The sequence below is a fragment of the Jaculus jaculus genome, chromosome 8 (assembly GCF_020740685.1).
Source record: "Jaculus jaculus isolate mJacJac1 chromosome 8, mJacJac1.mat.Y.cur, whole genome shotgun sequence".
In the NCBI taxonomy this organism is placed as follows: domain Eukaryota; kingdom Metazoa; phylum Chordata; class Mammalia; order Rodentia; family Dipodidae; genus Jaculus; species Jaculus jaculus.
The window spans coordinates 9,490,362-9,516,492 of NC_059109.1; the positions used below are offsets into that span (position 1 = coordinate 9,490,362).

A 26,131-nucleotide genomic window follows, 5' to 3' on the forward strand; every position below is an offset into this window, starting at 1 on the left:
GGGGACGGAGCCTGGCTGAGGTTATGGGGCGTGGCCTGGGAGGCGCCTGCGCGGAAGGCGGTTGGAGGGAGGCCCGATTTCCCCCTTTTGTTTCGGGTTCGCCATTTTGCGAGGCAGCGGCTGTGGCGGCGGCGGCAGCGGCGGCTGGAGCCTCTGATTGGGTTTCGGGGTCCGGTACTGGAGCCAATCAGCGCGGGCAGCGAACCGGGGGAGCGAGGCACGGTGAGTATGAGGAGCCAATATCCAGCGGCCCAGAGCCGGCCCCAGCGCCCCGATTGGCGGGTCTCGCTGACCACTCAGGAGAAGGCCCAGGCGTCCGTCGAGCCCGGGGAGTCGAGCTGAACCCTAAGCCGAGGGACACGGGCCCATGCCCCCCCACTCCCCGGCCCCGAACCTGCCGACGCCTCGGGGATGCGGGGCAGAGCCACCGGCCGCCCCGCGTGCGGATGGCGCCCCCAGGGGCAGATTTTTATTTGTTGAGTTCTTTCCCCCCCCTCCTTCGGTGGTCCCTATAGGATGCGGGCGTCTGTCGGATAAAGGCACCCCGTTTTGGTTTTATTTGGGGGTGTTTTTTTTTTTTTTTGCCCAGAATCTTAGGCCCAGCCTCGGGGCAGGCAGGTGATGGGGGCCGGCCTGCCTAGCCGTGCATCCGTCCTTCCCCTGCCGCCCTCCCCCGGGCCTGCGCGGCTTTGCGCCTGGCTCTGGCCTCGCTCCCCTCCGGTCGTGGTTCCCCCTCCCCGGCCCCCTCCTTCGCCCTTGGCGGGGTCTTCGGCCCGGAAGGGGGGAGGGAGAGATGGCCGCGGCGGGTGACACCGAGCTCGACTCCGTCATCCCGGGACCCCGTGAGTGTCCCGCTGCTCCCCGCCGCCGTGCCCCTCCTCCTCCTCCTCCTCCTCCTCCCGCTCCCGGCCCGGGTCTCCCGGCCCCAGCGCCGTTACCACCTCCTTCTGGCTCGTCATTTCCTCTCCTCCCCGCCCCGCTCTCCCGCCGGGGCTGGACCGGACACCTCTATGCTTGGAGCCCGACCAAAACCGCCTTCCTGTCTCATCCCGGGCCTTGCAGAGAGCCCCGGTACCTTTCTTGCTCAACATCACGGTTTGCACGATGGATGAGTCCTGCCTGCTGCGGATTCTTTTTTATTATTATTATTATTCCCTCCGTGGTCCATTCTGTGCACCCTTCTTTCTCCCACCCACCCCCCGCCTTCCTTCCCCCCTTGGGAACGGACCGATTCTTTTTATGTCACTTGGAAACTTCAGTTCACACATCACTCGCTTTTTCTTCATATACTTTACAATCATCCCTTGTTAACATGTTCTTAACAGATGTTTGGAAACTTACCAAAGTCTCCCTAGGCAACCAATTATCCCGCTACGGTAAAGCCTCGCTCACGTGCTGGAGAGAGAGGGGGAGTGGGTGGAGGTAAGAACCACCACCCTTGTGTGGTGTGGAGGTTGGCAGGTGCAATTCGATCTGCACCTGAGGGGGTAGTGCTGTGTTCGGGTCAGGCGTCATTTGGAAGAGGTACCAAATGAGCTAGCAGCAGCTCGTTGACATTGCCACACTTGATTAATTTATTTTGGTTTTTCGAGGTAGGGTCTCACTGTAGCCCAGGCTGACCTAGAATTCGCTATGTAGTCTCAAGGTGGCCTCCAACTCACAGCCATCCTCCTACCTCTGCCTCCGTAGTGCTGGGATTCTGTGCACCACACCCGGCTCTTTTTTTCTTTAACTTTTTTTGTTGCTGTGTATTTTTATTTATTTATTTGAGAGTGACAGAGAGAGGCAGATAGAGAGAGGGAGAATGGGCGCACCAGGGCCCCCTTGTGCATCTGGCTAACGTGGGTCCTGGGGAATCGAGCCAGCTCTTTAACTTTTTTTTTTTTTTCCGAGGTAGGGTCTCACTCTGGTCCAGTCTGACCTGGGATGAACTATGTAGTCTCAGGGTGATCCTCCTACCTCTGCCTCCCCAGTGCTGGGATTAAAGGCATGCGCCACCACGCCCAGCTTCTTTAACTTCTTTTTTTATTGCCAGCTTCCATAACTATGGGCAGACAATAAGCCACGATAATTCCCTTCCACTTTAGCCCTCACAAACTCACGCTTCATCATGCATCGCCACACTTTTGGTCAGCCTTGGGGGATAATGGTACTTCTAGATCAGACAGCCTGGGAGCAACATGCGGGGGCTCCAGGCAGCTTGAGTATGCGGCACAAAGGTCCGGTATCCGCGACTGGGCAGCACAGGAAAAGTCCATTTGGTTAAACAAAAGAAAAAAAATTTTGGAAGCACCTATTTTGTGTAGAGGGATCAGTTAGAGGGGATCTAGACCTAATCTCTTGCTTTTTACTCGAGTGTCTATTGCCGTCCTCAACTTTAAGCTTCAGAATATAGTGCTGTTCAGTCAGGTGTGGTCGCCTTTGCCTTTAATCCCAGCACAAGGATCAAAAAAACCAAATAATGTGGGTATACCTTATTTTAAAAAATCACATTTCCTGAGACCATGACAACTGATAGTTTTCAGGAAACTCAGAGTGGTGTTCCTTCCTGAAGAAAAATAGTTTTCCTTGTTTAAATTAGTTTCTAGGGCTGGAGGGATGGCTCCGCAGTTAACAAAACCTGACGGCCTGGGTTCAGTTTCCCAGTACCCTTGTAAAACCAGATGCACAAAGTTTGAACATGCATCTGGAGTTTATTTGCAGTTACAGGAGGTCCTGGAGCACCCATTCTTTTTCTCTGCTTGGGAAAAAATACATATATATACATGTATGTGTATATACATCTATATCTCTATGTATATTTTAAAAATTATGTATATTCCTAGTCTGCCTCCTGAGTGCTGGGATTAAAAGTATGGGCCACCACACCCAGCTTAAAAATTAAAAGGAATTAGGCCGGGCATGGTGGTGCACGCCTTTAATCCCAGCACTCAGGAGGCAGAGGTAGGAGGATCGCCATGAGTTCAAGGCCACCCTGAGACTACAGAGTTAATTCCAGATCAGCCTAGACCAGAGTGAGACCCTACCTCAAAAAAAAAAAAAAAAAAAAAAATTAAAAGGAATTAAAGAAGTGAGTTTCTAAATCCACTGAATTCTCACATTCCCAATAGTAAACAGGACAGCAGCATGGTGTCAGTCATTTAAAACACACTTGCCTTTGAATTAGGTGTTTTAACCTTGGTATTTAAGTAGTGGGTGCATCCGGATAATTCTTCACTGCTACCTAGGGGCAGGGGAGGTGGCTCAGCAGATGAGGTGCTTGCTGCGCAGCTGTGAGGACTAGACTTCAGACCCCCAGTACCCATGTAAGTGCTGGGCAGACATGGTGGCCCGCCTGTGACCCGGCATGGGGAATGAAGCAGTCTGGTCCAAGTGGAGAGTGACTGGCAAAGACGCCCAGCATGGGCCCCTGGCCTCTGCCAGCACGTGCATGTGCCAGAGAAGACTCTTAGAAGTTAGAATCCTGGGTTGGTTGGTTTGTGAAACCTTTAGCGCATGGCTGGTGGTGCCATTAGTGGAAAGGCACCAAGGAGCCAGAAACGTGAAGGAAAGCAGGGAGGCTAGACATCCCTGTGTCCAGTCTTTTCTCAAACACAGATAAAATGATCCACTGGATTTGCTGAGTTTTGAAACTAAATGAATAGGCCTTCTATGAGCTTTTCTATAGAATATTGAAATACAGCTTGCGCTAGAATACTGGAGCTTTGGTTTGAGTTACATAGGTCTTGTGTGTCATGTGTGACCGAGTTGTGACAAACGTTTCTTACTAGGGTTTGAAAATGAAGGAAGCAAACGCTAAGGTCCTGGTGAGTGTCAGATGTGGTGATCTGAGGGTTGCTCATCTGGAGTTAGGCAGTTGGCTTTCTGGAAGTTTAGCTTTAGAATGTAAATCCACGTAGCCAGCTAACTGTCTGCTTCTGTATTGGAATGGTGGGACCCTGAGAAGAGGATTTTCATGGTGGCCAGAATAAACTCATATTCATTCAATTCTAAATCTCTCCCTTCCTGCTCCCCCCCCCCAAAAAAAAAACAATCAAAATTTTGTGTAAGAGCTAGACAGGCAGGTGTGGCTTACTTAATTCTGTCATAGTCGTGGACAGAGCAGCACTTGAGGAAAGGCAGTGTCGGGCGCATGGCAGCTCTGCTAGCAAGTTAAGTTCCCAGACTGGGAGCATAAGGGGGGGGGGGCAGCTGCCTCTCGGCAGTCACCCCGGCAGTCTGAGTGTCACACTCCGAGCTGAATCACTCCCTTGCTAATGAGAGAGTCTCTGTAGATTGGGAATGGTTTCTGTCTCCCCTGCAAAGTGTAGTGGGTTTAAGTAGTCACAGACTGAAGCATTTGTGCCACCAGGGTAAACTAGTTAAGAAGCAAATTGGTGTGATAAATGTATTATGATCATTCCCATGCACTTCAAGCTCATTTTATATTTTAATCTGACAGAATGTAAATTGAGGGGAAATTTAGCCAAGATAAAACCTAGGAAAGGAATCTTGGGCTAGATACAAGTTTTGAATTACAGAGAACATTATTTTCATGATCTTTACGTTTTAACATCAGTCGTGCAGTCTTTTGGTTGTTTTTGTTTGGTTGGTTGGTTGGTTTGTTTTTTTCAAGGTAGTCTCACTAGCCTAGGCTGTCCTGGAATTCACTATGTAGTCCCACACTGGCCTCAAACTCAAGGTGATTCTCCTACCTCAGCCTCGAATGTAGTAGATGTTAGGCATCTTACCTGATGACACAAAAGACCTAGCTCTTACCTGAAAGGGGATAAAAGATAGTTCATTCTGCAGCCAGGTAGGAGTGACGATGGCCCAGCAACACAGACTTGGGTTACCCCAGTTCCATGTTCCAATGTGTTAACAATTTTATGAAGGTTTTATAATTACAGAACAGAGGAAAATCAAGGCACTTTTCAAATACATTGGCTGACCACTAGGTAGGCAGGTTGTAGCAAAGCAGGGAAGTCTCCACAGCAGGTTTGAGATGTTACCTGATGACATTCTTAGCCCAGCTGATAGTCAGGTGGGTGTTGGGTCCCACACACACGTGGACAGGGGCTAAAGTAGCCCAAGGGGATGTGGCTCTGACCTTGCAGCGTGCATCTGCTGTGGTCACAGGAGCTCTCGGTACATTCAGCCTTGCTGGAAGCAGGCTTAGGAGATGCAGCACTTTTCTGGGAGCTACAGATTTAAGCAATCATTTTCCATGTAGATTTTGCTGAGGTTTTTTAAATTAAGTTGAAAGTTTTGAATACATCATCTGTTAATACCATAATTTCCTTCCTCCTTGTCCCCCATTCCACTGAGGGCCCTCCTTAGTGGATTGCTGGTACCCTTGCTTGTGGGTTATCTCATGTGAGAACAGCATCCCAATCATTGTAGGGGGTGGGCCGTACCTCTGGACATTGATTCCGCCCCTCTCCCACAAAGTCCCCCAGCCGTGGTGGCTGTTTAAAGTCGCCTTTAGCAGTGTGCTCTTGGCAGCTTCTGGATGTCTGCTTTGGTGCATTTTTGAGTGTCACCTCTCTGTCTCCATGGTGAGGTTTGAAAGAGCTGTACACCTATGCAACCACCGTCACAGACATTCTTTTTCTTTTTCTTTTTTTGAGGTAGGGTCTCATTCTGGCTCAGGCTGACCTGGAATTCACTATGTAGTCTCAGGGTGGCCTCGAACTCATGGTGATCCTCCTACCTCTGCCTCTGAGTGCTGAGATTAAAGGCGGGCCCTACCACAGCCATTTTTATCAGCCCAGAAAGTTCATAGAGCTCTGCCCCAATTAACTCATCCTATTCCTCAAGCCCAACGGACCAGTGACCTGTTACAACCTTCATCTGTGTGTGATAGCTAATCTTGGTTGTCAGACTGACAGGATTTAGAATACTATGGAAACAAATCTCTGGACAGTCTGAGGAATTTTGTAGATTAGACTGCTTGAGGTGGGAAGACAGAGCCCCCGCCCACCCTCCCCACTGTGGGCAGTAGCACTCACCACCGTTTGCACCCTGGGTGGTGGCTTGTGTGGCTGCTCTGTCCTGTCTCACCTTGAGTGGACGGTCTGCGGATACACTGTAAGCCAAAATAAACCCTCCCTTACCACAGCAGCAAGAAAAAGAACTAACCTGGTTTCATATAAATGGATCATATGCATTGATTTCATGGTTTGTTTTATTTAGAAACATTGTGTTGGAGATAAGATGGAATTTAAAGACCAAAAGAACAACGTAAATTATAAATGGGCAAATAGATTGAATGGACAGTTCTTGAAAGAATACAGGTGTCCAGTAGATACATGGGAAACTTCGCCTTCCGTAGCTATAAAGGAACTACTGGTGAAAATACACTGAGGTTTCATACCACTGCAGTCAGAATGTCTGTCTCATCAAGAAAAAGAGGTAGGGCATGGCGGTTAAGGTGCTTGCCTGCAAAGCCAAAGGATGCAGGTTCAGTTTCCCAGGACCCTCGTAAGCAGATACACCAGGTGGCACGTGTGTCTGGAGTTGTTAGCTGCAGCTGGAGGCCCTGTTGTGCCCATTCTCTTTTCTCTCCTCTTTCTTGTAAAAAAAAATAAAAATAAAATATTTTTTAAAAGAATAACAAATATGGGGAGGGGTCAGTGGGAATGTAAATTAGTTCAACCAGGATGGAAATTGATGTAAAGGTTCCTTAAAAGGACTAAAAATAGAGTCCTGTGGGGTTCTGGTCTGTCCCACTTGGGTGTGTGCATACCTGAAGGAACAGGCCGCCTGTGGTAGACGTGCCCGTCGGTGGGTAAATGGGAGCGGAAGAGTCCGTACACACGGACAGAGATGAGACGTACCAGAGCTGCATCGGGTAGGGGAATGGATGGCCTGGGGTCATGATAGTGAGCAAAAGAAGCCATAGACAAATTCCGGTGCTTTCCCTCGTGAGCGGAATAAATGAGGTGAAGGAGGCTCTGCAGTTAAGCCGCTGCACAAGCTCGAGGCCGTAGGGCTTGAGACTGCTTCCCATGGAACTATCTGGGTGTGGTAAGCCCAGTATAAGAGAAAGGCCAGAGAACTCCACACTTGATCTCTACAGACAGTTTATTGAGAGGGTCCACGGGATGAAGGCTGAAGCCCTGAACCAGACTGGGGTGCAAGCTTATAAGGAGGATCCTAAGAACCGGACTGTGCCAGGTGCAGGAGATGAGGAACTTGAAGCTGTTTGTGTCCTTGTTCAGAATGGGCTTCCTCCAGGACTGTAAAGGAGGGTACCCGGATGGTCCCTGGTCCTTCAAGGCCTTTTAGCCTTAGGGACAGTTATGAACTTGTTAGTTCCCTCTAGTTTTCAGGGAGAGTCACTAACCCTTCACCCAGTAGTGTGGGAGAATTGCTGGGCTCCTGAAGCTGTCAGAGCTGTGGAATCCAACAGACGGGCCCACACTCAGTCTCCAGTGCTCGCGTGAAGATGCCAAGTAGAGTCACGCGCCGAAGAGGCAGGCGGGGGTCCTTGCTGCTCACCTCACAACCCAGATGGCCTCACTGGTGAACCAGGGCAACCAGAGAGGCCGTTTCAAACAAAAAGTAGACAGCCGGGCATGGTGCCGCACGCCATTAATCCCGACAGGAGGAGGCTGAGCTGGGAGGATCACCATGAGTTCGAGGCCACCCTAAGACTACATAGTGAATTCCAGGTCAGTCTGGGCTAGAGTGAGACCTGGCCTCAGCCTTGGAAAAACAACAAAAAAGTAGACAGTTGTTCTTGAGGGACAGCACTGAAGCTTGTCCTACAGCTTCCACATTTGCACCATGCACCCCCACACAAATGTTTGCATTCATTCATAAACCTGCATGCACTCCTTCCAAAAGTCGAAGATGGGAGCTGGAAAGAAGGCTTAGCAGGCTCTTGCTAAGAAAGCTAAAGGACACAGGTGCACATGCTTCTGGAGTTTGTGTGTAGTGGCTAGAGGCCCTGGCATGGCCATTCTCTCTCTGTCTGCCTCTTTCTCTCAAGTTTTTTTTTTTTTTTTTTTTTTAAGTTAAAAGTGTAAGGCAGCCTCTCTCACACAATGAATTTTGTGTCTTGGTGGGGGGGGGGGGGCCTCAAGGTAGGGTCTCATTCTGGTCCAGGCTGACCTGGAATTCACTATGGAGTCTCAGGGTGGCCTCGAACTCACAGAGATCCTCCTGCCTCTGCTTCCTGAGTGTTGGAAGTAAAGGTGTATGCCACCACACCCAGCTTTTTTTTTTTAATTGGCAACTTCAATAATTATAGACAATACCCCATGGTCATTCCCTCCTCCCCCCACCTTCCCCTTTGCAACTCCATTGACCATCATACCCTTCCCCCTCTCAAGCAGTCTCTTATTTTGATGTTTATCATCTTAAACTTTTTATTGACATTTTCATGTGTGTACAAGATGTATTTTGATCATAATCCCCTCCCATTGCTGCCTTCTGACTCCCCAAGCCCCTCCTTTCTTCCAACTAGTCCCTGTTCTATTTTGATGTCCTTTTCTATGCCCTCTCTACCTTACATGACAGAATGTTGATGGACCCAATATTGTTCAGTCCTCAGGGAGGTAACTGACGTCATGAATGCAGTGGTCACTCGTCTGGACAACAGCAGTCCAGAGCACTCTTCCCCATCCTCCAGATCTTAAATTGCTGTGTCCCTGTGCCTTGGAGGGGTAATATATGGGTGTCTAATCAAACAGTGGTAGTAACTCCCCTAAGGGCCTTTCACCTTCGTAGCCAGAGGCTTTTGACAAGGTTTTCAGTGCCAGGCAGGAATCCCCTCCTGTAGAGCAGGCCTCAGAATCTCATCAGAGCAGTTGGTTGTCCCCACAATCATGTCACTAGTGCAGTAGTGGGCACATTCCGCCTGGCTGGCCTGTTTGCAATTGCAGGGTCTGTTGCAAGTCAAGCCCGTTGATGGCTTTTCTCCCCAGCATTCTGCACTCCGACAGCTAGTCAGCAAGGGAGGAGGCTTCCAGCTCAGGTCCTGCTTGATTTCTCAGTGTCCTGCAACTGAAGTACGTGGTATGTTCAGCAGTAGGGTATTGCCATCTACTTCTGGTGGGCAACCAAAAGCCTAGGCTGTTTGGGGCCTCCCTAATCAGCAACTCACTGGGAGCTTCCTGCCCTTCCTAAGAGCAGGCCGGCCTCAAACTCGCATCCTACTGCCTCAGCGTCCCAGTGCTGAGATCAGGCTTGTGCCAGCACACGCCACAGCCTCTGGCTTCTGGGCACAGCGCCCCACAGAGTACTTCTACCCAGACCCACTTTAAAATTGCATTGTCTGATCAGCTGGCCAAGAAGTGGATCTGTGTGGCTTGTTCACAGCGTCTTCAACTGCAGCTGCCATGCCACGAGATCTCACTGAAAAGCGATATTCAACTGCATGGGCATCTCACTTTTTTCAATTTTATTTTATTTATATTTTTACTTGTTTGCAAGCAGAGAGATAGGTAGAGAGAGAATGGGCGCACCAGGGCCTTTAGTCGCTGGATGCACGTGCCACGTCTTTGTATCTGGCTTTATGTGGGTACTAGGGAATCAAACTGGAGTCATTAGGCTTTGTAAGGCAAGTGTCTTAACTATTGAGCCATCTCCCTAGCCCCTAAACATCTCATATTAAATTGTTTTCTTATACCAATAGTAGTAAATAGCATAATTGGTGTTCTGATAAGTCCTTTACTGACTTTCTCTTTCTTCCCTTCCTCTGTAATAGAGAACACTGCCTGGCAGCCTTCCGGGCTCTCCAGAGAGAAGCTCCCTGGGGCAGGAGGCCATGGAGCAGTACACCACAAACAGCAACAGCTCCACCGAGCAGATCGTGGTGCAGGCTGGGCAGATCCAGCAGCAGGTACGAGAGCAGAGCCGCGTGAGTGTCAGGCTGCGGCAGGTGACTCCTGCAGAGTCGTGCACTTGGTGACCACCTAGTGTGCGCGCCATGAGTCCCTCGGTAGCCTGTTGTCCTCACATCTCATGGGATGTCAACACCCTAGTCTTTTTTTTTTTTTTTCCTAGAAGCCATGTGGTCATTCCCCTCATTTGAGCTAATGGGTGGGGTAGTAAGGGATGGCCAGCTTTCGGGAGAGCCGCGGCTCCCGAGCGTGGTCATGAGTTCATCCTGACCAGTCTTAGGTGCGTGTGAAGGTGGTGCTGAGGTCACCGTGCCAAAAGTCCCATATGAGAGACCCCGCTCTAGCTTCCTCCTACCTGAGAACGATGCCTCAGGTTGTGCACAGATTATGGTTTCTCCCTGTTTCTTAGTAAATATTGAACTTTATTTTTTCCACCCCTACAACAAATAATCGGTGACAAGTTGTTCCAGTCGAATGATGCCCTGTGTAGTGCCCACTGGGTGGCGTTCTCTTCTGTCAGGACTTCTCGTGAGGTGAAATAAGGTTGTCCCCCTGAAAACATGGCTTCCAAGGCAGTACAGTTGGAAAAAATAAATCTTAGTTTGGGGCATAAAGATGTGTCTTAGTTGATTCTTTCTTCCTTTCTTGGTAATTACCTAGAAACATCATAGAGTCAAGGCTGATAATTTTATTGTGAACTTATTTGAGGAAATAAAAGTCATTCCATAATTGTATAAGTAGCAAGGTGAAATTCCTGTTTCTGGAGGACAGGGCTGTATTATAAATTTTTGTGTTATCAGTGGTACTGCATCAACCTTTTCAAGTTGTAGAAACATGTTTTGAGGTCCACTCTGAGGACAGGGGGCTAGTGTTTGAACCCTGCTACCCAACAGCTTGAACATAGGGGGTCCTTACCTTTTGAAAATCCTGTGTGGGGTGACATTTGAGAGGCATTTCCCTCCCCCTCCCACAGGAGCTAGTCTCCTGTCCTAAACTGTTCCCATCCCCGGCATGTGTCAGGAGCTGCTCCCCCGTCCTAAACTGTGTTCCCATCCCCGGACATCTCAAGCTCTTCCTGTTCCTGTTCTCAGCAGCAGGGTGGTGTCGCTGCTGTCCAGCTGCAGACTGAGGCCCAGGTGGCATCCGCCTCAGGCCAGCAAGTCCAGACCCTCCAGGTAGTGGTGCCCTCTCTGGATCTCTGAGCCCTGCATGAACTTGTCTGGTGCTGCTTGTGTTTGGAGCAAGGAGGAGTGGGGCGTCCGCTGCATGCCTTCCGTGCTGCTAACGCTTCTCCGAGGCTCACGCTGGCCCGTTTCTGAAAGTTCCAGGCTGAGTCGTGTCGTGGCTGCTGCCTCTGTTTTCTCAAAACTGTACGTGGCTAAGTGTGTTTCATGGGAAGTGCCAAGAAATTCTTACAAGTGGCTTTAAAACATACTCAGTGCTTACACGCTAATCCAACTGATGGCAGAAATGTCATGAGCCTGAATGGCAGAGAAGGAAATCTCACAGGAGAGCGAGCTGCACGGGCGTGCTTGATGGCGACTGCAGCCGCTCCCTGCACCCGGCACGGTCCGTCCGAACGCGGGTCTTAATCTCTGCTGAGCTGGTTTGCCGCCTGGCCTTCGAGAAAGTGACTGCTGCTAGCTGTGCAAGGGTTATCCCGTAAGCCTTGGCTGGACGAGGATGGACTTCGCTTTCAAGGTGGAGTGTGTTAGAAGCCGATGTGGTTGAGACACACTTGGGAGGTGGAGCTGAGGAGTGAGAGCTTGAGACCAGCCTAGGCTGTACGAGAGTCTCTGGAAACAAAAAAACATTTAGGTCTTAGAGCCACTGTAAGAATTGTTACTGTTTGCATGGACATAGTGAAGAAAGGGAGGAGGTGAGAAATCTAAACAGTGAGCTCCTAATTAACAATGCAGTTCTTTAATCCGTATACCAGGTTAAGTACTGAACCAGGCGGGCGGTGGTTGAGCTGCTGCCTATGCAAAGTAGCGATAACAGCATTGGTCTTTCTGTGTCCATTGGTGGCTAAAGCAGCCAAGTGGTTGAGAAACGGGCAAGATTCAGCTATCTTGCCCTTTTTCCTCTGGAATCGGAAATGATTGGGATGGTGTCACCTCACTTTATGATTGACACTGCTAAGCATCTTAGAGTCAACTTCTTATTGTGAGCGTTCACTTAGGCCTGCCATTAGTAGTGTCCACTGATGGCACACCGCCAGTTCTGAACATTAACAAAGATAAAAAGCGCCCAGCTTACGGGGGCTCCTGAACTGTATTGGAATCTCAGAGTTCAGTCATAGTGTCTATGGTTGCCATTAACCACCTGTGGAATGGGAATGTGCCTTGCTTTGATCTGTGGCTTCTTGTCTGATGCATGAGCCCTGTGGTCATGTGTATGTCATCGTAAGCACACCTTAGTCTCTGGTCCCTCGTGTGCATGGAAGCATGGCAGTGGGGGAGGACAGCAAGACGACAGATACTCAGGAAATTATTAGAACACTACCTAAAAACTTGGGCTGACTTTTAAAGCAAAATGAATACAAAAAAAATTTTTTAAGTAGAAAAAAGAACTGTAAATACGCTGGAAGTAATGGAAACCTTTCTTGTAAGGGTCTCTGCTTTTGGAGGATTTCAAATCTTCTGGTTATTCGTGTGTCTTTCTGATGATACATGCAGCACATGCAAGCGGTGGGGCAGCAAGAGCACATGGATGGGGAGAAAATGAGGCCATCAGAGTCTCAAGGGACCGCTGACACAACCCAGCGTCCCGGCGCTGCTGCTGCTGCTGCTGGTGGAGGGGCCGTGCTCGGGAAATACAACAAAGACAGACGCTGGAAATGAAATTTTACACTTGTAGCTAATCTGTTCATACCTGCTCGCTTCCAGAATGATTTCTTTTTTGGCCTCTAGAAAGCGTTGTACAGTTGGGGTTAATGCTGAGACAGTGTTTGGAGCCACCTTGCTTCCGGACAGGCTGTAGAAAGTTGGAAATGCTATTTGTGCACGTGACTGTCTGATTTCAGTAGTTTTCATTGTTACTGGTCAAGGTTAAAAAAAAAAAAAACTGCAGATACTAGAAAGTACACTGTAAAAGTCTTGTTTAATTTTTGTTGTTGAGTTTTAGGTTTTGTTTTATACTGAGACCAGGGTTTTAGTATGTTGTCTAGGCTGTCCTGAAATTTACCATTTAGCCCAGGCTGCCCTCAAACCTAAGATTCTCCTACCTTGCCCTCCTAAGTGCCAGGATGACAGAAGTGTACCACCATGCCCAGCTCCTTGAAGTCCTTGGCAAATGGGCTCTTTGTTGTTGTTGTTGTTTTGAGATAGGGTCTCACTTAGCCCAAGCTGGCCTTAAACTCAGTGATCATCTTACCTGTACCTTCTGGGTGCTGAGATTAAAGGTGTGGGCCACCACACCCAGCAGTGATTGGCTTTTGAAGCAACAAACATTCCTAGACCTCAGGAGGTGAAAAGGGCAAAAGGTTCTTGTACTGTTGTACTCTTATACTTTTGCTTGAGAGACTGGGAAACATTGTAGCTATATCATACACTGATATACTCCTCTGGCTTGTTTAGAATTTGTACTCAACTAACCTCTGCTCCCCTTCAGTGGAGATCATCCCTGAATGAATGCAGGCTTGGCACTTGAGTAAATGTTTGTCTTGGACACTGCCTGTGTTTGGTGATAGCAGTTACACCAATTGAGCGTTCCCAAAGACAAGGTGTATGTTCCATTGGGTCTGTCCTTAAAACACTCCGCTTGGCACCGAAGAACATATCTTGGGGCCTTAAGACTTACTGTTTTAGTGTGTTGATTACCTTTGTCCCCCTCTAGCCAGGCAGCAGAATAGTCCCAGTGATTGCTTTTAGTAAAAGTCACTTTATGTTTTACATTATTTCATTGTTTGTTTGTTTGTTTTTTATTTCATTCTAGGTACAAGGACAGCCATTAATGGTGCAAGTCAGTGGAGGCCAGCTGATTACTTCAACTGGCCAGCCCATCATGGTCCAGGCTGTCCCGGGTGGACAAGGCCAGACCATCATGCAGGTGCCTGTGTCTGGGACACAGGGTTTGCAGCAGGTGAGGAGTATTGCGCGTGCTTGGCTGCTGGAGCGGGAGTAGTGACAGAGCACGCCGCGGGAGCTGCTGGACCATTGCCGTGGCTTCTGCTGCGTTCCCGCCTCCCATCCGCTTCTCCTCAGTTGCATGCTGCTGTCAATTTCTGCCTTCCTCTCCTCTCCTTCCTCTGTAGCCTCTTCTCCGCTGTTGAAGAGACAGTATGTGAACTTGTTAGAGACCATATATTATGAGTACAGTGAGTTACCAGCACTCTTTCCCAGGTCTGCCATAGTCAAGCTTTCTCTGGATGTGACTTAAGTCATTTGCCATTTTTCTCATTCCCAACTGCATTTAAATGAGATCTAAAGTTCATTTTAGCTCTAAATTTTGTGATTCGATTCCCACCCGTTTATCCTCAAACCTTGGAAGGGTTATTTCCCATCTCCAAGCAGAGAATATTACTTGTTTTGTCTGTCAAGTTGTAGGAGAGATTCCGCCCTCCCTTAGAAGACTGAAGGGCTTTTTTTCTTTTATATAAGGAATTTCTTCTTACTGTTCTTTGAACAGACCTTTTTTTTTCTTTTTTCTTTCTTTTTTTTAATGAGAGACAGAATTGCTGCTCCAGGGCCACCAGTCACTGTAATCGAACTCCAGACACATGCGCCACCTTGTGAGCATTTGTGACCTTGCATGCTTGTGTCACCTTGTGCATCTGGCTCACGTGGGATCTAGAGAGTTGAACACGGGTCCTTAGGCTTCGCAGGCAATCGCCTTAACCGCTAATTCACCTCATACCCTGAACAAACTTAACAATCATTTTTATTTATTTATTTGAGATGGGGGTGGGGGAGAGAATGCACCAGGGCCTCTAGCCACTACAAAGAACTCCAGATGCATGGGTCACCTCGTGCGTCTGGCTTATGTAGGACCTGGAGAATTGAACCTGGATCCTTAGTCTTTGCAGGCAAGTGCCTTAACTGCTAAGCCATCTCTCCAGCCCTGGACAGACATTTATAATAAATATTTTATTTTTATTTATTTATTTGACAGAGAGAAAAGTGGGGAGAGAGAGAGAATGTGTGCGCCAGGGCCTCCAGCCACTGCAAATGAACTCCAGACACTTGCACCCCCTCGTGCATCTGGCTTTCATGGGTCCTAGGGAATCGAACCTGGGTCCTTTGGTTTTGTAGGCAAAAACCTTAACAGCTAAGCCATCCCTCCAGCCCTGAACAGACATTTTTTTAATAGTACTGCTTAACCATTTTTAGACAACTTTCTACATTGTAAAAGCCTATCTAGGAGCAGATACTTAGATGCATGTAGAGTTTGCATATGTTAGGTTAATGACCCTGGCATGTTGTACTAAGGGGTGGGGGGTGAATAAGGACAAATTACAATGGCATGTATGAACAAAAACGTGACTGTGAAAGCCAGGTGTGGGACACATGCCTTTAATCCCAGCACTGTAGCCTAGGCTGGCCTCAAACTCACAATGATTCTCTCTCTGTCACATTAGTGCTAGAATTAAAGGAGCATGCCACCACGCCCAGCTGTGAGAAAGATTTCTTAAAGGTGTAAAAAATTGATTTGAGGGCTGGAGAGATGGCCCAGGTTCAGTTCCCCAGCACCCACATAAAGCCAGATGCACAAAGTGGCTCAAGATGCTGGAGCTGATTAGCTGTGGTACAAGGTCTTGGGTGCACTCAGAAAGATACACTCTTTCCCTCTCTCTTGTCCTTTCTCCCTCAAATAAATTGATAATTTTTTTCAAAACATTTCAAACTAGTACACATCAAAATACAAAGACAGATGCCAACTTGGAAAGGTATTTTTAGCACATGTAGCAGTTTCTGCATCTTTGTAAAACTCATGCACTGAGAGTTAGGGAGACAGCTCCTTGGGCAGTACCTGCACACCAGCATGAGGACCTGAGCTCAGATCTCTAAAGCCCGTGTAAGCGCCAGTTGTGGTAGTACGCACGCCACAGGAATTGCTGGCTAGCTAGTATAGCCAAATCAGCAAGAGATCCTGTCTTTGTAATTAGTCCTGCTAAGGAAGCAGACATTGCTTCCTTCCTTAATACCAGATATCTTTTTAAGTTTATTTATTTTGGGGTTTTTTTAAGTATTTTATTCATTTTTATTTACTTATTTGAGAGCAACAAAGAGATAAAGAGGAAGAGAGAGAGAAAATGAGCACGCCAGGGTCTCCAGCCACTGCAAATGAACTCCAGGTGCATGTGCCCCCTTGTGCATCTGGCTAACGTGGCTCCTGGGGAATCGAGCCTCGAACTAGCGTCCTTAGGCTTCACAGGCAAGCGCTTAACCACTAAGCCATCTCTCCAGCCCTATTTTTGGTTTTTTGAGGTAGGGTCTGTCTTTGGTCCAGGCTGACCTGCAATTAACTATGGAGTCTCAGAGTGGCCTCGAACTCATGGAGATCCGCCTACCTCTGCCTCCTAAGTGCTGGGATTAAAGGCGTGCACCACCACGCCCAGCCCTATTTTTGGTTTTTTGAAGTAGGGTCTCACTCTAGCCCAAGCTGACCTGGACTTCACTAGGTAGTCTCGGGGTGTCCTCAAACTCAGGGCAATCCTCCTACCTCTGCCTCCAAGTGCTGGAATTAAACATGTGCACTCCTACCCCTGGCAAATGTCAGATATCTTGACAGTATTCAAAATTTATTGACCATTTAATAAATAAAAAATATATTTTCACTAATTGGCAGTTGAGACAATAATAGGATTCCTTCCCCTTCAAAGTATGTAAGGTGCCTCTCCTTCCCACAACCTGGGATTAGAGGTGGGCACTGTCATGCCAGGCAGCGTTCCCCGCATCTCAGAGGAGCTTGTTGAGCTTTGACCCAGAGGAGAGCAGCCCCAGTGGGCGTCATCCCTTCCTGTGTTCTCCGCAGATCCAGCTGGTCCCGCCGGGGCAGATCCAGATCCAGGGAGGACAGGCCGTGCAAGTGCAAGGGCAGCAGGGCCAGACCCAGCAGATCATCATCCAGCAGCCGCAGACAGCCGCCACCGCCGGCCACACTCAGGCGAGCAGCTGCGGGAGGGTCCGTCACACGCTGGGGCCGGGGCGCCACCTTCAGCAGGCGGGGAGGAAACTGGCTGAACAGTTTCTCTTGTTACGGCCCAGGTGGTTGTGTTCTGTGGGTAGCTCGGGAGTCTGACCGGTGTGTCCTCACTTCTGCAGACGCAGCAGCAGATTGCTGTCCAGGGGCAGCAGGTGGCACAGACTGCTGAAGGGCAGACCATCGTCTACCAGCCAGTTAATGCAGACGGCACGATTCTCCAACAAGGTAAGTGTGTAAGTCTCCCTGGGACTTGTTGACCATCGTTTTTATCCCTTGAGCACTTGTGGATCCTTCAGAATTTTAGTTGTAAACATCAGAAGCAAAGATATCCTCTGGTCTCCAGTGGTGGGGGTTCCTCGCCGTCCTGCGTGAGCAGCGTACGTTCCGCTCGCAGAGTGGAATTCCCACAGTTGGTTTCCTGGGTCACTGCACTATTGATTTGCTCCACAAAGACTCCTGTGTTGGGTTTACATTCTAGCTCATCTAGAGAGAAGAAGCCTGCTCTGGCAAGGGTGATGTGAGACAGGGCAGAGTCCTTAGCAAAGAATGTTCTAGGGCTGAGTGGTACACAGATACAGACCCCAGCTCAGGAGGGCCCTGTTCCAAGTAGATGGAAGGAGCCGCCCTCAGTCGGATCTGAGAGTGACGGTTTCCACAGTCTACCAGACCCGGGCGCTGCAGCAGCCATCGGCACCCAGCAAAGGAGGCCCGAGCTGGCTGGAGGCTTGGCAGGAGCTCGGGTCCAGCGGCGACCAGGTCTTCGAGTGCTGCTCCTGACAGCGTGAGCCTGGACGTGTTGTCCCTGAGTATGACTGCACTGCGCGCTGCAGTCAGTGTCCTGCCACGGAGCAGGCTCCAAAGTTCCGTCGCCTTGTGACAATAATTACTGGAATGCCAGGGTGGGTCGTTACTTTAGGGACAGATGGATTCAGATCTGGGCCCTGGATGGTTTATAAAATGTTCAAGCAATGAGACTGCTTGATTCCATGCACTGACTCCCAGGGTAAGGGAGTGGGAGAAGACCTGCCTCCCTGGTATTTGTCACTGTTTGTCCCCGTGGATGAAGGTGTTCTGGATAGAAGAGGGACTAACTGTGTTCCCTTCTCTCTGTTCTGTGTGCCTGCGTCCTTTTTTGTTTTCTCAAAGTGACAGTCCCTGTTTCAGGCATGATCACCATCCCGGCAGCCAGTCTGGCAGGAGCACAGATTGTTCAGACAGGAGCCAGTACCAACACAACCAGCAGCGGGCAGGGGACCGTCACTGTGACGCTGCCGGTGGCAGGCAACGTGGTCAATTCAGGAGGAATGGTCATGGTGAGGAGAACGAGTCTTCGTTTGTGTTCTCTGCTCTGTCATTTGCTATGCAGCTGTCTTTGCAAACTTCTTGAACTAAAAGTAATGGTGGCCTTTTAGTCCATCCTTGAGGCACTTGAAATGGTCTTGTGCTGTGCCACAAGCTTGTGGAAGATGCTGGAGATGTAGCAGCATCTAGTCTTTTCTTTCAGAATTTTCCTGCCGCTTGTGAGGTCTGCCCTGTTGTCCCCACAGATGGTGCCAGGCGCTGGCTCTGTGCCTGCTATCCAGAGGATCCCTTTGCCCGGAGCGGAGATGCTGGAGGAAGAGCCCCTCTACGTGAACGCCAAGCAGTACCACCGCATTCTGAAGAGGAGGCAGGCCCGGGCTAAGCTGGAGGCCGAAGGGAAGATCCCAAAGGAAAGACGGGTGTGTAGGACTTGGGGAGTGCACAGGAAGAAAGTTAGGGTCTGCTTCTGAGACGGCCTGTGGCAGGTTTGTGTCCTTGAGCACCTTCCACACCACTGGTTAGGTTGAGTGGTACTGTTGCTACAGGTAAGTGGGTTCAGCTGTAAGACAGTTGACTCCGTGGGTTAGCCTGCGAGTTCTTTGAAGGCAGAGGCCTTCCTGCCCATCTCAAGCCCACTGGCCCTGGCATGACCCGCGGCAGGTGTTCCTGCAACATCTGCACCAAGGAAGCAGATCGAGGAGCTGCTGGTGACGGAGCATTTGCTGGCCATCATGCCCTGGGCGGCCCAGGGTGGTCCGGGCCGGCGCCGCAGGGACGAACGTCCGTATCAGCACCTGAGCAGAGGAGCTGAGGGCGCTCTGGACTAGGGCTGGTTGAGGTGGGGGCAAGAGGGGAGCAGAGCTTGGCACCGCATCCTGAGTTAATGAAAGACAAGTTTTGCCAAAGAAAAAAAACTCCATGGGCCAAGTAAGGGGGGTTTTCCTGACCTGAAAGCCCATAGATAGTTGTTCCAGACTGGCAGCATGTGCTGCTGCAGTCCCTTACCCAGTCTTTTGGAAGAAGCTCTGAACATCTCGTTAGTCAAAAGTGAGTCTCAGGAAGACCTACAGACGGGCGCAGGGGCGGGGGGGGGGGTGCATCCTAGGAGAAGGGGGTGTTGTGGCTGTTAAACTGATGGAGCACTCACGTTCTTACCGAGGGTAAATAGGGTCAGCTGCTGTCTTGTTCACTGACTACTCTGAAATTCAGTCTGTGTTGTCCCTGTAGCTTGGACTAGGACTGCCTTGGACTTTGTGAGGCAGCTCCGTGCGCTGGGTGCCTGGCGGTGGGCAGTCACGTGCTTGTCTCTCGTTCTAGAAATACCTGCACGAGTCCCGGCACCGGCACGCCATGGCCCGGAAGCGCGGGGAAGGCGGCCGGTTCTTCTCTCCCAAGGAGAAGGACGGCGCCCACGTGCAGGTGAGTGCGTCGCTCCTCCCGTGGCTCCCTCCAGCACTGTCTGCTCAAGAGCGTTGTCTCTGATTCTTTGTGCTCTTCAAAGCACTAAACAGCTTCAATCCCTCCACCTTTCTTCCCTCATCTTCCCAGTTACTACTGTGAAATCTCTCTTAACATTCTTAGTTTTGTTTTGTTTTTTTTCAAGAAAAGGTTTCATGATCTTTAGGGTGCCAGTAATAACAACCACTTAGTGTTTGGGGTATTATGTTAAAAACTCTGATAAACTTTCTGTTTTTACTAACTGTATAGCAACCTCAAGCCCATGGGTTAGGAATTACCTCTTATCACCATTTTTACAGTTGGGTCAAAGTTTTGAAAAATTAAGGAACTTAACCTAAGATCAAATACTTAAAACAGTCAACAGAGCCAGACCCAGCCCCTGGTGGTGCAGGCCTCTCATCCCAGCTACTCTGGAAAGTGAAGCAGGAGGATCAGCAGTTCAAGGCCATCCCTGGGCTATATAGAGTAAGTTCAAGACCAACCACCTGGGTGCGACCCTGTCTCAAATAACAAGTAGAGGGCTGGGCCAGACATGGGGGCGCCCACCTTTAATCCCAGCACTTGGGAGGCTGAGGTAAGACTGTCACGGTGAGTTCAAGTCAGCCTAGACGAGAGTGCGACCCTGACAAGATAGGGTGCCCAGCCCCTGCTTTGTCATCGCCGTGCTGGGGAAGGGCTAGTGCAGAGACAGCACTGGACTGGCCTGCTTGAGGCCTTGGGTTTCAATCCTGCCTGGTACCTCAAAAAAAAAAAATCAACTAAAATTCAAATGCAGGTAGTATAGCTCCCCATGCGTTTCTGTGAACTTCTGTGTTATTCTGGTTCATAGACCTCTGATCCCATTAATTTTAGACATTTCTGAATATGTCCAAAATACACACTTGATGGGTTGATTTGTTTATTATGCCTAAACCTGTCACTCACCTCCATTGCCATGTCCATCCACCAAATTATTAAACTTGAACAGGTCAGTTTTTTAAGATGTCCTCTCGGTTCTATCTCCAAAGTGTCGAGCATCACGCCTGGCGCAGCAGGAGCGCGCGCTCAGCTTCCAGCTTCCAGCTCCGCCCAAAGGCGCCGCCCCTGGGGAGCGGGTGGGGGACGTGCGGGTGGACAGCTCATTCAGCACCGCAGTGGGCTTGTTTTTGGTTGTTGATGAGGATGTTAAGTAGTCTCGCTACGTAACTCAGGCGGACTTCAAAGCTGCTATTCCTGGTCCCAGCTTCCCATGTATCGGAATTAACAGTTACTTCTCCTTTTCTTCAGACCTGAGAGGTTAGACCTAAAGCTCTCTCCTCCCTAGATAGGTCTCTGGTTTCTTCCTTTGTAGTATAAATCTCATCAAACTGTGTTGTCAACGTGCTTAAGACTGTTCATTCAGTAGTGTTACACTGAGGGCAGGGGATTTTGTTCTCTGTTGCAGTTATTGGACTTAGTGTCATTCTGGAGGACTCTGTAGGTTTAGTCACACTTCGGTGTGAACAGCGCACCAGCGCACTGTCTCTGGCAGTGCAGGCGTGGCTGGTTGGTTTAGCCCCCACGAGGATTCACGCTAGCTCTAGGGCTTCCAGGCGACTCTCGGCAGTCAGCAGGCGTCCTCCGCGCCCCTGGTGCTACTGGTCTTCGCCCGCGGGTGGCAGCCCTGCTCTCGTGGCTGCGCTGTGCTGTGTGAGGGCCTCGCCCGCACTGCGCGGCTCTGGGTTGTGTTGGCACGCCCCTGGCCGTAGGTGCCGACCGCCTGGCCTCTGACAGGCTGTTGCGTGCGCACACTGGACACCGCCCAGCACGGGCTCTCGGAGCAGCGCACATCTGGAACCTGCGTGGCGCTGCGGGCACACGAGCGCGCACAGGCGCCTCTGGTGTGCGAGCATTGTGCAAGAGCGCGCTCTGCTCTGTCCGCGCACCGCTGGAAACGATTCCGCCTCCTCGGGTCTTGTCTGCTGAACTTTCTTTGAGAGCCCAGTACAGGGGGACTGAAGGTGGTTCTAGAAGCTTTCTCGTACTGATCCTTAATGCCACCAGTCTTAGTAAGAAGCAGTGTCCAGAGTAGAGAAGGAAAACTAAATGGAGACAAAGGCGTTAGCTTCTGACTTTCTTTCCCCAGCCCCGGCAGATTCCTTTACCTACTCAGGTTTATCTCAGTAAGTTCACTCAAGTTTATAGAAAGAAGCTCGTGCTTTTTCCAGGCCTGCCAAACACTCAGTATTTAAATGTGATGATCAGAAAACAAGGGCATAGCTGGGTGTGGTGGTGCACACCTTTAATTCCAGCACTCAGAAGGCAGAGGTAGGAGGATCGCCATGAGTTTGAGGCTACCCTGAGACTCCATAATGAATTCCAGGTCAGCCTGGGCTAGAGTGAGACCCTACCTCGAAAAGGGGGGGCAGGTAAAAATACATGCCTTTGTGTCTTCTGTGGGTGCTTAAGAGTGCTCCACACTGTTCCAGTTTGGTGATGAGGGAGGTTTCATATGCTTTTAAAGAATAGAGTCTATTTTGTTACAAGAGCAATATTTTAAACTCCAGATTTAGAGCTGTCTCACAGAACTTCAGCTTGCATGGTAAACTTTGTGTGTTCCCTTGAGGAGAGGTTGGGAGATCCAGGTGATCCCTGTGGCTTTGTGAAGAGCTTTGATTGTCATTGTCTTTTTAGGACCCGAGCCAAGCTGAGGAAGAAGCCATGACTCAGATCATCCGAGTGTCCTAACCCCAGACGGGTGGGAGAACTTGACCGTTCATATTCCTCACCACTGTTCCTGGAATCGATCCACTTTTCCAATGGGATACTGAACACACTCTGCCCTTCTACAGGACAGAGGCCACTTGGTTTTTAAGAAGTGGCCAGTATTGTAATCACCACGGTGTCTGGCAAATTGAAGTTGCCGGCCTTTGTCTCACCCTTCCATTTAGGACTATTTCAGATTGTCGATGGCAGAGGCCTTTGGGGACTTGGATCATGCAAGGAGACATGTGCCAGCTAAGCGTTCCTTACATGAGCATTTACGCTGACCGGTGAAGCCAGCCGTCAGCCATTGCAGTGGGAGTGAGCAGCCTTCTCAACCTGAGCTCTGGTCAGGGAGCCACAGCCCTCGTCTTCCCTTGGAGTCTCGACGGTGTCGTCCTGTGGAGTGGGTCTAGGCTGGTAGACTGCAGAGACGCTTCTACTCACAGGCAGCTTCCAGGCACAGCATGCGGCGACAGTGACCCCTGCAGCATAGTCACCTGGCTGGTGGTAAGACGATGTCTGCTCAGATGCTGGCTTGAGCCAGGAGAAGTCCAGAGGGATATTTCAGATGGGATAAAATGATTAAAAAAAAAGTCTTGAATACCAAAAACACATTGCTGGTCTCTTTCTTAGCTTTGACAAGTTGTACTTGTCTCTGGCGCGTCACCTGGACCATAGTCTTTGCTGTGGCTGCTGTTAACAGTTCAGAGAATGATGGACCTTACAGATACCTTTCCCAGTAGAGAACAGAACTCTTCCAGAGCTTGAGTACTGAAGACATTTCTAGTATGTGCTGCCCTATGCAGGGACAGACTAGAGGTTTCCAGTCATGCGCTTTGTGACAGCATTGGGGCCTGGAAGGATCCGTGTGTCTCTCAGTCCAGGAGGGAGAGGACTCTTCCTGCCCGCACGCTGCCGCAGAGCGCGGCTCCAGCGCAGGGGTTGAAGAACGTCGCTCCCACGGGCACTCAGACCTGTTGTCAAGCCCTGAAAGGAGGCTGAGGTTGAGTCTTTGCCCGTTTTCTGGAAAGCACTGTTAGTTAGTCACGCCGTCCCAGGCACAGTCCAGGGGCGCTTCCCGCGGAAGATGCGTGAACCTGTGGCGCAGTTCTCCCTTGTGGGCTCCTGTCTTTGTAGGCCTTGGGCAGTGAGGTTTCACGACACTGACTGATAGCAGAAATGCCTGCGGGGCCACAGCTCTCAAAATGAGTTGAGCCACAGAAATCTTTGCTAAGCAAGCCTTTTACCACTGAGCCACACCCCCATCCCAAAAAATCTATTTTCTAGATGTTGAGCCCTAAAAGAAAACTAAGACGATATTTCAGAAGAGTTGGCTGCCTTCTCTGCAAACACAGCAAGAAAACAGTAATTCTGAAGATAACAGGTTGGTTGAAATACGGGGCACATGTAAAGATGGATCTTTGATTTCACTCTGAACTCCACTAAGACAAAGAATCTGACCCTGTAAAGAAATCATCACACGGACAGACCATTGTAACTAAAACAACTGTGCAAAGTAGCGAGATGTCTTCCTTGTCCGGCAGTCTGGCCTCTGGGACCAGAGGAGCTGCTCCTTACATAGTGTTCAGATATCAACAGCCCCAGGTTTTTCAGATCACTAAAAACTCCTAGCTGATCTGGTTGGAGATTTCCTCATACCTAATGTCCACTGCTAAGCCAACAATCCTAAGTGCTCTGTGTGTGTAGTTTTGTATATAGTAATGCCAACCTCGTTGCTGAATGTTACATCTGGAGGAGACACGGGTTCGAGCCTGCTTGTTTGCTTTGGTGTCACCACGGTGACATGGCGTTTATATGGGGTCATTTTAGCACAACAGCATTGCCCGCAAAGTGGGGGGACTGACCATGACTCATTTCTTTAACCTCGTTTACTTACTCATTTGCTCTAGTTAGTGACTGTAAGGATAACTTCAAAGGTCCAGAGTGAATGGATGAATGAATAATTGGTCTAATGCATAGTCATATCACTTGAGTGGTGTTTTTTTGTTTTGGTTTTTTTGTTTTGTTTTCAAGGAATTGTAAGTGTACATATTTTAACTGCATTGTTACACTGCTTGTGTCTCACACTCTTACACCACTGGACCAACAGCCTTTTCTGGCTACAGGGCGCCTGATGATGATGTCTTGATTTTCTTTTGGGACTCAACTATATAGGATTCTCCCCCCACCCCCACCAGCAGCAGGGGTTACAGGTGATTGATCACTGATGTCATTGCAGTTGTTATTTTTTAAAATAAACTTGTAAAAATACTAAAAAGTATGGTTTGACTTTTGTTTTGGTGGGGAGGCATTTTTGTTTATTATTTTTCGAGGTAAGGTCTCGCTGTAGCCCAGGCTGACCTGGAATTCACTATGGAGTCTCAGGCTGGCCTCAAACTCACAGCGATCCTCTTACTACTGCCTCCTGACTGCTGGAATTAAAGGTGTGCGCCACGCCTGGCTGTTTTTTGTTTGTTTGTTTGTTTTTCATATTTTGGTTTTTCAAGGTCGTGGCTCACTTTAGCTCTGTCTGACCTGGAGCTCACTATGCTTTCTAAGGGTAGCCTCAAACTCACCGTGATCCTCCTGAGTGCTGGGGTTAAAGGCATGGCAGGGCCTCCCACCACTGCAAGTGAACTCGAGACACGTGTGCACTTTGTGCCTCTGGCTTTGCTTGCATACTGGGGAATCTAACCCAGCTATCAGGGATTAAATCATGTGCCACCACACCTAGCCTCCCAGTGAACCAGCTGAGCGAGTGAGACGGATGAGGCAGGGTGCTTAGAAAAATGCTCGGGCTTGGGGTAAACTTACAGCCCTGCAGGAATTGTTTCTCCTGAGTCACAGTTTCGTCTCCCGCAGGGGCAGCAGCCTGCTGTGGTCTGGGAACACGGATGAGGGTAGTCTGAATGCCATGTTCCAATGTGCTAATAGTCTCAAGAAGTTTTAATAGCAACAGAACAAAGAAAGTCAAATGAAGCTGTTCTCAAAGTCTGGTGAGCACATCCGGTGGGCGGGTTACAACAAAACAGACAACATTCTTGCGGGTTTGTGAGCTAAGAGTTTGTACATTCGAATGTACAATGTATGTAGTAGTCATGAGGATGTTAGGTATCACTAGAAGTGAAAATGCATGCCGAGGGCTGGAGAGATGGCTCAGCGGTTAAGGCGCGTGCCTGTGAAGCCTAAGGCCCCAGGTTCAATTCTCCAGGTCCCACATAAGCCAAATGCACATGGAGGCACATGCATCTGGAGTTTGTTTGTAGTGGCTGGAGGCCCCTGACATGTCCATTCTCTCCCTCTCTCTCTGTCTCAAACAAAAAATCTTTCTAGTCCAAGGAATGGTACATGCCTTTAATCCCAGCACCTGGGAGGCAGAGGTAGGATCACCATGAGTTCAAGTTCACTCTGAGACTACATAGTGAATTCCAGGTTATCCTGGGCTAGAGAGCAAGACCCTGCCTTGAAAAACCCAAATACATAAATAAAACTATTTTTTAAGTGCTGGATATCCTGTGCTGACTTCATGAGCATGTTTTCCTCACCAGCGTTCTCTGCAGGATAGAAGACAGGGGGAATTGTGACAACAAACCAGGAGGGTCATGGGAAGAAGGACGTTCTGTCTGGAAGCCCGGCCTGCTCTCACTGATAGAAGGCTTCTGGACCTCAAA

General features: G+C 49.4%; 1 protein-coding gene across 14 annotated transcripts; it reads left to right on the forward strand.

The window, feature by feature from the left end:
- The first annotated feature begins 71 nt into the window (after positions 1 to 71).
- Positions 72 to 24,478, forward strand: Nfya (nuclear transcription factor Y subunit alpha). Of its 14 annotated transcripts, none has more exons than XM_045155797.1 (11): positions 72 to 222; positions 9,695 to 9,829; positions 10,922 to 11,008; positions 13,767 to 13,913; positions 16,806 to 16,937; positions 17,096 to 17,201; positions 18,123 to 18,289; positions 18,524 to 18,697; positions 19,596 to 19,697; positions 20,094 to 20,201; positions 22,389 to 24,478. In XM_045155797.1, exons 2-11 carry the CDS (start codon positions 9,755 to 9,757, stop codon positions 22,440 to 22,442), a joined length of 1,152 nt encoding a protein of 383 aa, XP_045011732.1. In that variant the 5' UTR covers positions 72 to 222; positions 9,695 to 9,754; the 3' UTR covers positions 22,443 to 24,478. The 14 variants fall into 14 exon arrangements, with proteins under 14 accessions (XP_045011732.1, XP_045011740.1, XP_045011738.1 ...); XM_045155805.1 differs by having other exon boundaries at positions 18,141 to 18,289; XM_045155803.1 differs by having other exon boundaries at positions 10,922 to 11,005.
- Positions 24,479 to 26,131: the final 1,653 nt, after the last annotated feature.

What these genes read in the sequence shown, in the direction of transcription:
- Nfya (XM_045155797.1), top strand. Translation starts at nt 9,755, where the DNA reads ATGGAGCAGTACACCACAAACAGCAACAGCTCCACCGAGCAGATCGTG. An exon ending in AGATCCCAAAGGAAAGACGG is followed by an intron (nt 18,698 to 19,595) that starts GTGTGTAGGACT and finishes CTCTCGTTCTAG; the next exon opens with AAATACCTGCACGAGTCCCG. An exon ending in AGGACGGCGCCCACGTGCAG is followed by an intron (nt 19,698 to 20,093) that starts GTGAGTGCGTCG and finishes TACTTAAAACAG; the next exon opens with TCAACAGAGCCAGACCCAGC.